Source organism: Acartia tonsa, chromosome 5 (assembly GCF_053477335.1).
Source record: "Acartia tonsa isolate MP-2025a chromosome 5, ASM5347733v1, whole genome shotgun sequence".
In the NCBI taxonomy this organism is placed as follows: domain Eukaryota; kingdom Metazoa; phylum Arthropoda; class Copepoda; order Calanoida; family Acartiidae; genus Acartia; species Acartia tonsa.
In genome coordinates, this window is record NC_137264.1 from 40,029,751 (window position 1) to 40,042,414 (window position 12,664).

Genomic DNA, 12,664 nt, shown 5'->3' on the forward strand with positions numbered 1-12,664 from the left:
AGATAATTATATCGAGCCAACTCTAGTACTATATATAATGCAACTACTCTATAACTTGATATGACCGCTTGTCTCCTCATTATTTGTCTGAGCTTCTCTACTTATGGACGTTGTCATGATTGTTTTTATATTGTATGGCATAATTTGAATGCATGGGATAAGAAAAAGCTTCGTTTGCATTCTTATTCTTTATGCTAGGGGGCAAGGGAAACCAGCAAATGTAAGCTTTTTGTTTAAATTGAATATTAACACTATTAGTCATTTAACATGTATACTGGCCTGCCATTGGTTATTCAGTCTGTGTATTTGCCTAACATTGGTCATTTGTATAGTATGGCGTCATTTTTTATAAGAACCATAAAGAGCTTCGTTTTAGACAGTTTATGTGTTAAATCTATGTCTAATAAAAAAAAATATTTTGTACTTAGGAGTTAGTCAAGTATTGTCAATAAATCACATAATATGTCATTTTCATAACATAGATATCTTAGTTTTAAGCAATTTAAATGTTTGCAAGTTGTGAGGTGTATTTGGTAACCACTAAATATTTCTATGTAAAAATGTGTTATTTATATTTTGCTCAGGCTACCAGAAATAAGACACTTGACCCTTTAAGACCTCTAAGGGGCTTGGTGTCACTCACCTTAACATACTCCACTCACCTTAACATACTCTGCATCTCATAATTGCAGTGCAAAACGTCCATTCACCCAATAGACAACCAACTTTTTGATTGCACGACATTTGTCGCGAAGTCCTAACTGTAAATAGTAATGAGTAGCACCTGTTTATGGGTCAAGGCATTCCTATAATATTACTATTGATGTAACGCGCCTGATATAGCAGCAATATGTACCATTTTTAACGTCTCTAGTTAAATAACGCTAATGTCTGACCCTTACTTAAATCTGTTGTGAAATAAAAAGAAAAGGAAGAATATCTTTTTGTTAAAGCAAAAGAAGTGCCACTTTCTTATGAATATTTGTTGCAACTAGCTTACTACTACTGGACTTAATATAGTAAAGCTACTCTATAATTAATCATATTATAAAAAGTAGTAAGAATTTTTGTCTGTAACGAAGGATCTCGCTAACCGCTTAACCAATATGGTTATCCTTGAAAATGTAAATTCTCATATAGGGCAAGTTAAGGTTTTTGACTATTATGGGGAAGGGTACCACAACCCTTACAAGAGAACCCGCTCCAATGGACCAATGAAAAGAAACACCTCAACTTATTTTACTTCTTTTTACAACTAAAGTTAAAAATGTTCGGAGGTTAACAACCAGCCTCTAATGTACTCCTAGGGGTTCTAGGGGCGTAGTCACTAGTAATAGTAATATAGTTATACTAATATTAAAAAAGAAATTTTTGTGATATATAAAAAATAGTACATTTGTCTATATTTGAATTTAAACAAGGATGACAACATCCATAAAAGCGAAGCACTGAAACGGTAGGACAAACGGACATTAACACTTGTATAGTGTCAGAACTGAATAATCAGAATATAAATGTATAAGAGTCGATGCAAAATTGTAAGTAAATGTGTTGAAAAACTGCTTGATACAGAATGATGTTTATGGACATACTTACATTTTTAGGACTTAATTAAAGAGTTGCTTCGCTTAAAATATTGTACTTTGTTGTCCCAGGAATCAGAATACAAAAAATCAGATCAATCGGATAATTAGATCATATAAAAATTTGTTGTTAAAAAAGTAAAAAAATCAACATGTTTAAAATGGACGTACGGACATTTTGGTAATGATTATAGAGTTGCTACGCTTTCTAAATCGTATCTAACTACTGCAGCTAGGAATCACCATGCAAAGTTTGAAATCGATAGGACAATTCTAACATGCCTAAATTAACGAAAAAAGCTAACCGTTACGGACGTACGGACGGACGGACGGACGGATGGACGTACGGACGGACCGACCATTATTATAGAAAAGCTTCGCTTTTAATAAATTATTTTACCTTGTAATAATAAAAGTTTGTTACACTCATGTTTATAAAGCCAGTAATAATCACAAGAATAATATTTTTGTTTAACATGTAAAGACAAGCTGTAATCTACTAAAGTATCATGCAAGAAGCATCAACTAACTTTCAAATCTTTCTACATTGCAGGGGTAAAAATTGGGAATCACATAAAAGTTGATTTTCGTACACTTTTTGGGGGTCAGAGGCAAGAGAAAATGAAATGAAAAAATGTGATTTACAATTTAAAAGAAAGTATATGGGGGATTACAAAATTGTTCATAACTTTCAGCTATCTGTACTGTGATTTACAGGGCATACAAAATTGGAAATCACAGAAAAAAACTTTCGTTTTTTGTTCAGCGCTTTAAAGGAGCAAAATGTCAGGGTCGCTAAAAATTCTTCTTATATATAAAAAAGTATTAAAGGCCAAAAAAGTTGTCATTTTTATGTCTAATATAAGGATTTTTTTTATTTATTTTCATTTTCGATGTAAGTTGTCTATAAACACTAGTCGCCGGAAGGGAAAAGCAGTTTTTTGAAACAGGCTCTCTGAGATTATTACAGATTCCGATATAGACATATATAGACTAATGAAAAATGCAAAAAACGAAATCAAAAGCGTTCCTTCTTGGGAGAAAATCCGGGAAAAAGATTTTAGCTATTTTTAACCTAAAATTCACATTGGCAAGCCTGCAAAGAAATATACAGACATTTTAAACATATCATTGCTCAGCACCTAGAAGTTGTATGAAAATGCTACGTATACCATTGGAAAGCTCATAACCTTTAGTTTTCATATTGGTAAATAACGTTTTTGTACTATTATTAGTTTTTAAGCTATACTCTGAAGTACACTCAAGTTTTAAAAATGCCGTTTTTCTTGAATTTTAAGTTTGATACTTGTCTATCCTTCTAGAGGCTAGTGGGGCAAAACAGCTCCAAAACACTAAAATCTGAGGTCTGGGCTTATTTTTAGAAATATCAAGCTAATTTTTTGTAAACTTTTTTTTGCATAATTAAGCTAAGTAGTCACTAAAGATTTCATTTTGCCACTATCCTTCTTGGTACTAGTGGGTTTTATCACCCCCCAAAACACAAATATTATCTATGAGCCTATTTTTAAAGATATCAAGATGATTTTTTAATTTAAAATTTATTCACATAATTGAGATACACAGCCACAAAAGATTTTGCCCTGGCTGTTTGGACTTGTTATATTTATCAAATGATTCTTTTTTTAAAAATTTTCTTATATAATTGGATCTACCTGTAAAACTTTAAAAATTTTATTTTTGGCACTTTCCTTCTAGGGGCTTGTGGGGTAAAAAGCCCCTAAAACACTAAAATCATAATTATTATTTTTTAAAGATATCAAGCTAATTTTTCTAATGTAAACATTTTTCACATAATTGAACTAAGTATAGCTATTCTGGACTTTATTTTGGCACTTTCCTTCTAGAGTATAGTGGGGTAAAACATCCCCCAAATACAAATATTATGAGTTCTGCGCTTATTTTCAAAAGTATCATGTTAAATTTTAATGAATGATTTTTTAGTTCAGTTATTTGAAAAAAAGTTTTCATTAACAAAATCAGCCCAATATTTTTTGAAAAAGCCCAAAACTTAAAAGTTTTAGTAGTTTTGGGGGCAGTTTTACCTTCTAGCCCCTAGAAGGCAAGTGCCAAACTTTACTGGTTTACTGGTAGATTTAATCATACAAGAGATTTTACAAAAATAATAAGGTTGATAACTAAAACAACAAGCCCAAACATCCAGAGCAATATTTTATACTAAATTTCATTGTCTATAATTGTATAATCTCCTTCCCCCCCCCCCCCTGGACCTTATAACTTTACAATTGAAGGTTTTTCACCCCACTTGCCCCTAGAAAAAAAGTGTATTAAATTAAGTGAATTAAACCTTTAGTGGCTATTTATCTCAAATATGTGAATAAATTTTAAATTTAAAAAATCAGCTCAATATCTTTAAAAATAGGCTCATAACTTATAATTTTAGTGTTTTGGGGGCTGTTATACCCTGCTAGCTCCAAGAAGAAAAGTGCCTAATGAAATCTTTAGTGACTACTTAGTTCAATTATGCAAAAAAACGTTAACATTAAATAAATAAGCTCAGACCTTGGAGTTCAGTGTTTTGGAGCTGTTTTACCCCACTAGCCCCTAGAAGGATAGAGCCAAAATTCAATTTTTAATATTTTTACTGGTAGATTTAAATATTTAAGAGATCTTACAAAGAGAATCAGGTTAATAACTATGACAACAAGCCCAAAAACATCCAGGGCAAAATTTTATACTGAATTTCAATGCCTATAAGTGAATAAACTCCCTACCTCCTTGGTTCTTATTACAATGTCAAACTATAATATCAAACACATTTAAAGACTATTTTCAATTAAGCTAAAATTGAATGCACCCAAAATATACAAATATACCTATAAAAAATAATTATAAAACTCCTAGGTGCTAAGCAATATAATTTTTAAAAGGTTTGTGTAACAAGTATCAAACCTAAAATTCAAGAAAAGACTGCATTTTTAAAACTTGAGTATACTTCAGAGGATAGCTCAAAAACTAATAATAGTACAAAAACGTTATATACCAATATGAAAACTAGAGGTTATGAGCTTTCCAATGATATACGTAGCATTTTCATACCACTTCTAGGTGCTAAGCAGTGACATGTTTATAATGTCTGTATTTTTCTTTGCAGGCTTGCCAATGTGAATTTTAGGTTAAAAATAGCTAAAATCTTTTTCCCGGATTTTCTCCCAAGAAGGAACGCTTTTGATTTCGTTTTTTGCATTTTTCATCAGTCTATATATGTCTATATCGGAATCTGTAATAATCTCAGAGAGCCTGTTTCAAAAAACTGCTTTTCCCTTCCGGCGACTAGTGTAAATCCAAATTAAATTGTAGACAGCTTTGCACGGATAATAAAATGAAAACTAAGATTAAAACCAGTTTTGTTAGTACATTGAGAGGCCAAAGGCCCCCCGGGCTAAGAAAAATGGTATTAATTCTATGAATTTTATTTTAACAATCGTGGAAAATTGTCTGCAATAAGGCGCTATACATGATTTTTCAGTATGACTGAGAACGGGTTCTAATCCATCGGATTCGACACCATACCTGGCAACTATATCATCTACTTTTAAATAAGTTTGAGATCAAGCCATGCAAAAGAACATTCTAATATTCTACTTTTCATAAAAATATCTAATTAACTAATATATTCTAAAACACTAGCCATTGTTAATAAAAGCATATTAGACTTAAAACCAATATTTCCCAGATTTATTTAATGCAATAAAAATAGAAAAACCAAAGCAATTAAGCATGCACAAAATATATAAATTAAAAGCCTTTTTATAAAATATTTTCCCTCAAAACATAATTACATAAATTTTACTTTACAAGAAATCTACTCCCAAAAAAGTCCCCAAAGTATGAAACAATAAAATAAAGCATGTTCAAAAAAACAAATTATTATAAAAAAGATTATGTTCTTAATAATTCATTTTATTGAAATAACTTAACAATCCCAAGTCATCATGTTAGAAAATTTCAATATAGTTTAAAATAAACGGCAAAAATATTTAATTTGATGATTTGGGATTTTTTTAAAAATGCATATAGTGTCTAAAAAATAATGACGTCATACAATACAAATAACCAATCACAATGCCAGGCCAATACACTGACTAAATTTCTAATGGTAGGCCAGTATGAGGTCATTTCTTATAGGCACTATAAAAAGTTTCGTGCTTTAGTGAAATTTTTCTGACCTGTGGCTGAGCCATCTGACCGGTAGGCTGTTGGCCCAAAAAATGGCCGTTATACCCATTTGTATTACCGCCGAACCCAACTTGTCTGCCGCCATTAATGTATGGCTCGCCGCCCATACCCATATGCTGTTGTGGGGCGGGGTATTGCGGCAGACTGGCGGGCGTCAGGGTGGCCGGAGTATAGCCCTGGTTGTGCTGGTTGGCCAGGTAGGGGTTGCCGGAGATCTGAGTCACGGCGATTCCGCCGCCGGCACCGTTTGGCTGCTGCTGCTGACCGTTGGGCCTAAAACAAATACAAAATCAGTATTTTAATTTCTTTAAAACAAATGACAATGTAGTATATCAAACCAATATGGAAAATAAGAGATCCTAGCATCCATTGGTCAAACTTTTCAGGTAAAATGGCTTTGAGAGAAGAATTATAGTTATTTTTTTTATATTTCATGCACTGGTTTGTGTACTTATGAATGTTTCCCAAAACAGACAATTTTTTATGAAATATATATAGACAAATAAAATTATAGGGCTCGGCAGTAGCGTATCTGTCAAGCTAGAGCAGTCATGTTGCCATGATTGTATAAACAGCTGATTAAAAGCCATAAAAAAATAGTTTCTCTGCTGCTTACTTGCGTCAGACGCGCAGATGCTGATCCCTACAAAATGCTACAAAAAAAAGCAAAATAACATATAAAAAAAACTACAAAAAGATTTGCTTACACAACTTTATGACTGAAATAGTTAGAGGACAGTTACATAACAAGCCCCCAATATCAAAAGTTTGGATAAAATTATGACCAATGAGTGAAAGCATATCTATAAATAACGCAGCTAATACAGGTCAAAATATAATCTAAAATATGAAGGTTTTTCAACACTAAATTTAACAAAAGCTAATGATGACAACATCCATACGTACAGAAGCACAAAAAATCATGGATGGACAAACAGACAAAGTAAGTTTTAGAGGAGATCATAAAAATATCGTCGTATATTTCAAACAAAATCGCGCCTCCCTATAAATGTTACTGGCAGACATACGGACAGACAAATAGACGGACATTTCTAAATAAAGATTTAGCTTTACTACTAAAAATGATAAGAACAAAATAGGAAAAAGTTTGGACATAAAATTTAGCTTTGCTTTTCCAGGCCGATAGGTAAAACAAAAATGCAGCGGCGAATCTACATTTAAAATTTGTCTGTCTGTCAAACTTAATATAAAGATTCCTGAAACGATATGATTGATCATAAAGAAACAGAATTCCAAAATTCAAATATAGTTTACACACAATTTAAGTATCCTGTTGGTATCAAACTATCAAGAATGATTCCCATGACAATTAGAAATTCAAAGGAACTGTTTTACAAATATTACATTCTTGAAGACCAATAACGGACATATGGTTTCTATGAATATAAATAGAAATACTATCACAGAAGAGTAACACTATATCATAGCCAAAACATTCTAGTGTGATAATAATGTTTTAATCCAATGATGTGTCTACTAGATATTTTAAATATTAACTATTCTAAACCCTAAACGTATCGTATTTCGAGTAAATTTGGAAGGGAATTTAGACATATGAAAATATTGAAATTGGGGAATATTTATATACGTGTGCAAGAATTCTATTTCAAAAATAGGATATTAATTCCCCTCTCCCTTCGTTCAAAAATACATCCCTATTTCTATTTTTCTAAATATTCAAATTTCTTAATATTTATATACGAAGTACTTGGTAAATAAATAGAAGATTTTGAAAAATAATAAATTTTTACGTTTTATATTTCTATTTCGAAATAAATCACGCAATCTTAAATTAAGTATGTTCGTTAAACAATTCCGAAATAAAATTTACTAGATATATTAGACTTTTAGGTTCTTTCTATGAAATTAATGTGATGACATAATTTCCTTACTCCAAAAAGTCTACCTGTTAAGAATACGACATTTTAGACGTCTTACTTTTTTCATTGCTTTTTTTACAGGGTAAAATAAAAATTCTTCCTAATATTAAAAAAGGATAATTTTGCATTACGTAAAAAAAGTATATAACGATAATGAAATATATTAAAGTTAACTTATAATAGTTTGTAATTGTATTTGTAACAATATATTTATAGATTCCCTGTTATTTGATATCATCCGTTTCCGGTGTATGCTGTTATATCAGGGATAAATATATACACAAAAATTCCTCCAACAAATTTTTATTATTTACCGTGGTCAAAACATATTAAAAAATCTTATTTTAAAAAATGTAAATATAACGAAATAAATTATATTGAAGTTTCTAATTACCCATGTACATTTCTACCTCGTGCACCTCGTGCACACACACACAGTTCTTCAGTCCTTATTTGAATTTCAGAGTGTATTGACACGTCATACTACGCGTTAGTTAGATACAAAGAAAAGTGAAAAATAATAAAAAATTTAATATTCAATGTGAAAACTTCAAATGGAATTATATTAATACAATAAAATAAAGTGATAAATATTATTTGCATAGTTATAAAAAAAAGAAGAAAGAAACAAAGTCTTAGTCAAGTGTCAACACAAGAAGATCTAATTCTGTACTGTCGTCCGAAAAAAATTATTGTAGTCTATTGTTTTGAGTGAATGTCATAAGAGTACATACACGTCAAAATAATAGGCTATGTTTTCTATTTCGGAAGGCAGTACACATAATCATTTACTGTATATTAAGGTAAGGATTTTGTAATAATTTGTAAATATAAAGTGATAAGTCTGTTCGTTATAACTTAATTATTCTTATTTTGCCTTTTGGTAATTTCAATTTTAAACGCACAGATTTTATACTGTGAATAATTCGGCAAGCTCCATACTTTGTTTTTAATTATGTTTATTTTTTATTTTTTTATATCGTTCCAAAATTACAAAGTATCGGGTGTGTTTTATCGATAAGTCTTACCTAAAAATATTGAATCCCTGTGTTCGAAAAGAATTTCCGTGCATTTTTTTACGTCGTTCAGAACGGCTCGGCTCCACATTAGTTAAAAGTGAGTTTTTACAGTAATAATATGATTTAACGGTCTATTTCCTTAAATTAAACTTAAAAACCATATGTTACCAAATATACACACATCCGCAGCCGTATTTCTAGATTCGGCTCCGCGTTTTTTTGCGTTGAAACTCGGTTTTAAATGTACGCTCATATTAAACCTGATTATCAAGCTGTTTTTAAACAAATTTACTTACAATTTTGCTTAGACTCTTATATATTCGCATTCTGATAATTCAGTTCTGACATTAATGTCCGTATTTTTTTTACATTTTAACAACAAATTTTTATGTGACCTAATTATCCGATTGGTCTGATTTTTGGTTTACTGATGTTTGAATGTACAATAATATAAGCGAAGCGGCAAGTACGCATTTTTATTTTTTTCCATCACCCTTTAATTGAAATTCAAATTTATTTTTGGATATTTAGTATTTACTTTCATTTGATGTCCAACTTATTTACTCTAGAACCTCGAGCAAGAGACCATCCACGCATAAAGACACAAGACAAGTATGATTTGAGTAATGTTTTTGGCTTCGCTACTTATTGATTATTCATCCTTGTTAAATTAAATAACAATACTGCAAAAAAAAAATATATCAATAAACAGTTTTTTGGGTTTTATTACAACATTTATTTTATAATGGTAATGATACAGATATTTAAAAAACACAAAATTATTTCATTAAATTATTTGTTTTACTTTACTTCTACTTTATTTCTTTCCAACATAATTAATATGATAAACATATTTACAAAAATTATTTCACTTTTCCAGTTCCTTGGTTGCTGTCTTCTTGGTAACTTTTACCTGCCTATCCCAAAATGCTTGGGACTTCTTGGGGACTAGCTTGTTCATCTACAAGAACATGATGGCGTGGATGGTTTCTTTCTCTAGGTTATACCGCCTCGATGAGTAAACTAATTTGAGGTGTGAGAAAATTCTCTCACACCTCGCATTAGAAACAGGTAAGTTGTTGAAGTTGGTCATCAAACTGACAAGTCCAGGTGGATAACATATCTTCTCTGCAACATGTTCATACCTGGCAGTAAGCATCCTGTGGGTTGCGGTCATTGCTCCTTGTTTGTACAGTTTCTGGCGTTCTTCAACATCGAAATCCTTGGACTTAGATTTTTTGACTTTCGCAATTTCCTCCTTTATCTTAGCGACTTCACGTTGGTAACCGTATGTCAAGGCATGCAACTTGGATTCTTCTATGTTATTCCAATCCTTCAGCCCAGCTTTCAGGTGTTTCTTCATGACGTCCAGGGGATCCTTCTGTTTGTCACGTTGTTCTTTCTTTTTCTTCTTGGCTGCTGCTTGAGCCTGAATTTGTTTGAACTCTTGTTGTTTGTTCCAAAACATCTTTTGGATGGGTGTCATCATGCCTGTAATACATAAATATAATTAATAAAAATGATAATTGAATTATTTAACTAATGTTATTATTATTATCTATTTTAATTAATATTGTATATCTTTACCTGTGGGAGGTGCAGTTTCTGGAGATTCGTACTCGTCAGCTTCGGAATCCTCATTGTCGGCATCCGCATTAGCTCTACGCAGGTCGGCCTCTTCATCTGCCTTTTCTTCAGGACTTAGGTTGGCTCTCAGTGAGATTCGGTGTAGCCGTTCACCCAACAACCTACAATTTTTGGGTGCTTGTTGTAAAATTGTTTTTGCTTCATCCTGTGTCACCGTAAAGCTTTGTGTGCCACTCGCAATCATTTCCAAATGACTGCGTGACAGGGGGTGTAGGTAGAGACAGACTTGCCATCCTGCATTAGTACGGACAATCTTGTTAACTCTCAGGTGAAGGAACTTGAATACACGTCTAGCGAATAAGTTGCCAGGCATACTTGTCCGTAGGGTAAAGAACACCGTATCCAGCATGGTGAACATCTGGACGATTGTGGCCTCATGGGCTTGTGCAGGAATTGTCAGCATGGTATCCACACACTCCAACACTTCCAGGACTTCTCTGAGGGCAAGAACCTGGTCAGGTGTTGGCCACAGATTGTCAAACTTCTTGTTGACTAAAATAAAAATTAAAAATTAAAAATTAATTCTATTGATATATACAGTTCTAATTTTTAATTAAGGGAACGAGAGAAGAAATAATTTATTTAGTTTAAATTTTAATAAACTTCTATTTGTTACCTTTCTCTTTTGTTTAATTAAGGGACAGAGAGAAATTTAAATTGGTAATTTTGTTAGTTTTAAATTGTTGTTTAAATTATAATTAACTTTTTTGGGTTTACCTTTCTGATCCTGCACGGATTTTTTCACCTTCTGAAGTAGTTGTTTGTTGTCAAACAACTCTAAGAACCGCTTTATCATGTTCATTCTGGAGCTCCATCTCGTCTCCACGTATCTGGTAAGCATACGTTGTCCACTCTCTACCAAAATGCGACGCAGCTTCTTGTTATTCATAATTTTACTGACCAGCTTTGCCAGGTTAATTATGGTTCTGTTGTACCCCTTCCCTTTCTAAAAAAATATAATATTTGTTAATTTTCACGTTTTTGTATAATTTATTATTTAACTTTTTAAGTTACTGTATAAGTTATTTAGTTGGTTCTATTAATCATTTAATTAATTTACTTACAACTTTGGCAGCCTGCTTCAACGCCAACTCCACTTGGTGGTTGAGGCAAACACCTCCCACTATAAGTCCACATTTCTGCTCATCACATTTCATTGTTTTTTGGATGTTCTCTTCTATTAGTTTCCCGAAATTTGTGATTGCTGAAAAGAAATAATTTAATAAATTAATATAATTTAGTTAAATGCATTTCGTGAAACTACCCCTGTAAATCATTAAATGTAATTCATTGAATTTTTTGGGAATGAATTTAATTTAACTTTACTTACCCTCTCTTTGTTGTGGATCTTTGATGGCGATGGACCTGTAGAAAATCGCACTTGATATGCCGCCATCGCCGCCATCGCCTTGTCTTGTTCCTGCCAGGGTTTCTTCATCTCCATCCTGACCCTCACCTTCGGCTTCTACAACACCATCCTCAACCTCATCTAAATCTTCTATAAACATATCCAACGGGATTTCATCTTCACTATCAGCCTCAGGTGTGTCTTCCTTATCACTATCATCATCACTGACTCCCTCATCTTTATCCTCATGGTTCATGAAACTTGTATACTCTGTGGGGGTTTTCCCGTGCTCTTCATTGAGTATCTTGACGGACTAAAGAATGAAAAATAAATTAATGATTTACTTTCTAATGGTATTGTTTTATAATATTAATTCTCGTATTCATTCAAATATTCATCTAAAAAAACTGGTTTTATCTTACAATTGTACATTTTACATCCGCGGAAAGCCATTTAAAATACGATGCGAGAAAAAACTATTAAATAGTTATGATTTTATAATTATAATTTATAATTTTTCATTACCTTTACACAGTTGGCAGCCGAGTCGGATGTGGAGCTGAGAAGTTGATAATGCTCAAGCCCAAACCTTTTCAACAGTTCTTCGAAATATTCGTAGATGCTGCGGCCGGAAGCATCGGGTTTAGGCATCTAAACATAAGTAATTAATCAAATTATCATTTAGGTATTTGTGGTCATTCTAAATTTCTAAGAATTAATTTTAAACTTATACCTGTTCACAGGCGAGCAACAATTCTTTGGGACCGTCTGCATCGGTATAGTTTGCAGTTACTGAAAAATTAGTAATTCTTTTATATTATTCATTCATAATAGTTTACTTTACTTTATTTAATTCAGGTTATGTAGCTGCTGCAGTTGTAATTGCATTAATAAATAATAATAGTTTATTTATTTTATTTAGGTTACCTGCAATGAAGTCGGTGTGGT

General features: G+C 32.0%; 3 protein-coding genes across 3 annotated transcripts in view; all 3 read right to left on the reverse strand.

Moving 5' to 3' along the window:
* LOC145319492 (uncharacterized) overlaps positions 1–12,664 on the reverse strand; it is a 59,865-nt gene that overhangs the window by 15,106 nt on the left and 32,095 nt on the right. Inside the window, exon 8 of the mRNA XM_080161645.1 lies at positions 5,792–6,074. Coding sequence (XP_080017771.1) covers positions 5,792–6,074 — 283 coding nt within the window. The remainder of the gene's footprint in view (positions 1–5,791; positions 6,075–12,664) is intronic.
* On the reverse strand, positions 9,683–11,388 carry LOC145319865 (uncharacterized). Its single transcript, XM_080162269.1, has 3 exons — positions 11,086–11,388; positions 10,309–10,860; positions 9,683–10,212 (listed from the first exon to the last, which is right to left on the reverse strand). The coding sequence occupies exons 1-3, from the start codon at positions 11,255–11,257 to the stop codon at positions 9,683–9,685; spliced, it is 1,254 nt and encodes a 417-aa protein (XP_080018395.1). The 5' UTR covers positions 11,258–11,388.
* On the reverse strand, positions 11,274–12,497 carry LOC145319494 (uncharacterized). The gene is made up of 2 exons (XM_080161647.1): positions 11,699–12,497; positions 11,274–11,572 (listed from the first exon to the last, which is right to left on the reverse strand). The coding sequence occupies exons 1-2, from the start codon at positions 11,970–11,972 to the stop codon at positions 11,412–11,414; spliced, it is 435 nt and encodes a 144-aa protein (XP_080017773.1). The 5' UTR covers positions 11,973–12,497; the 3' UTR covers positions 11,274–11,411.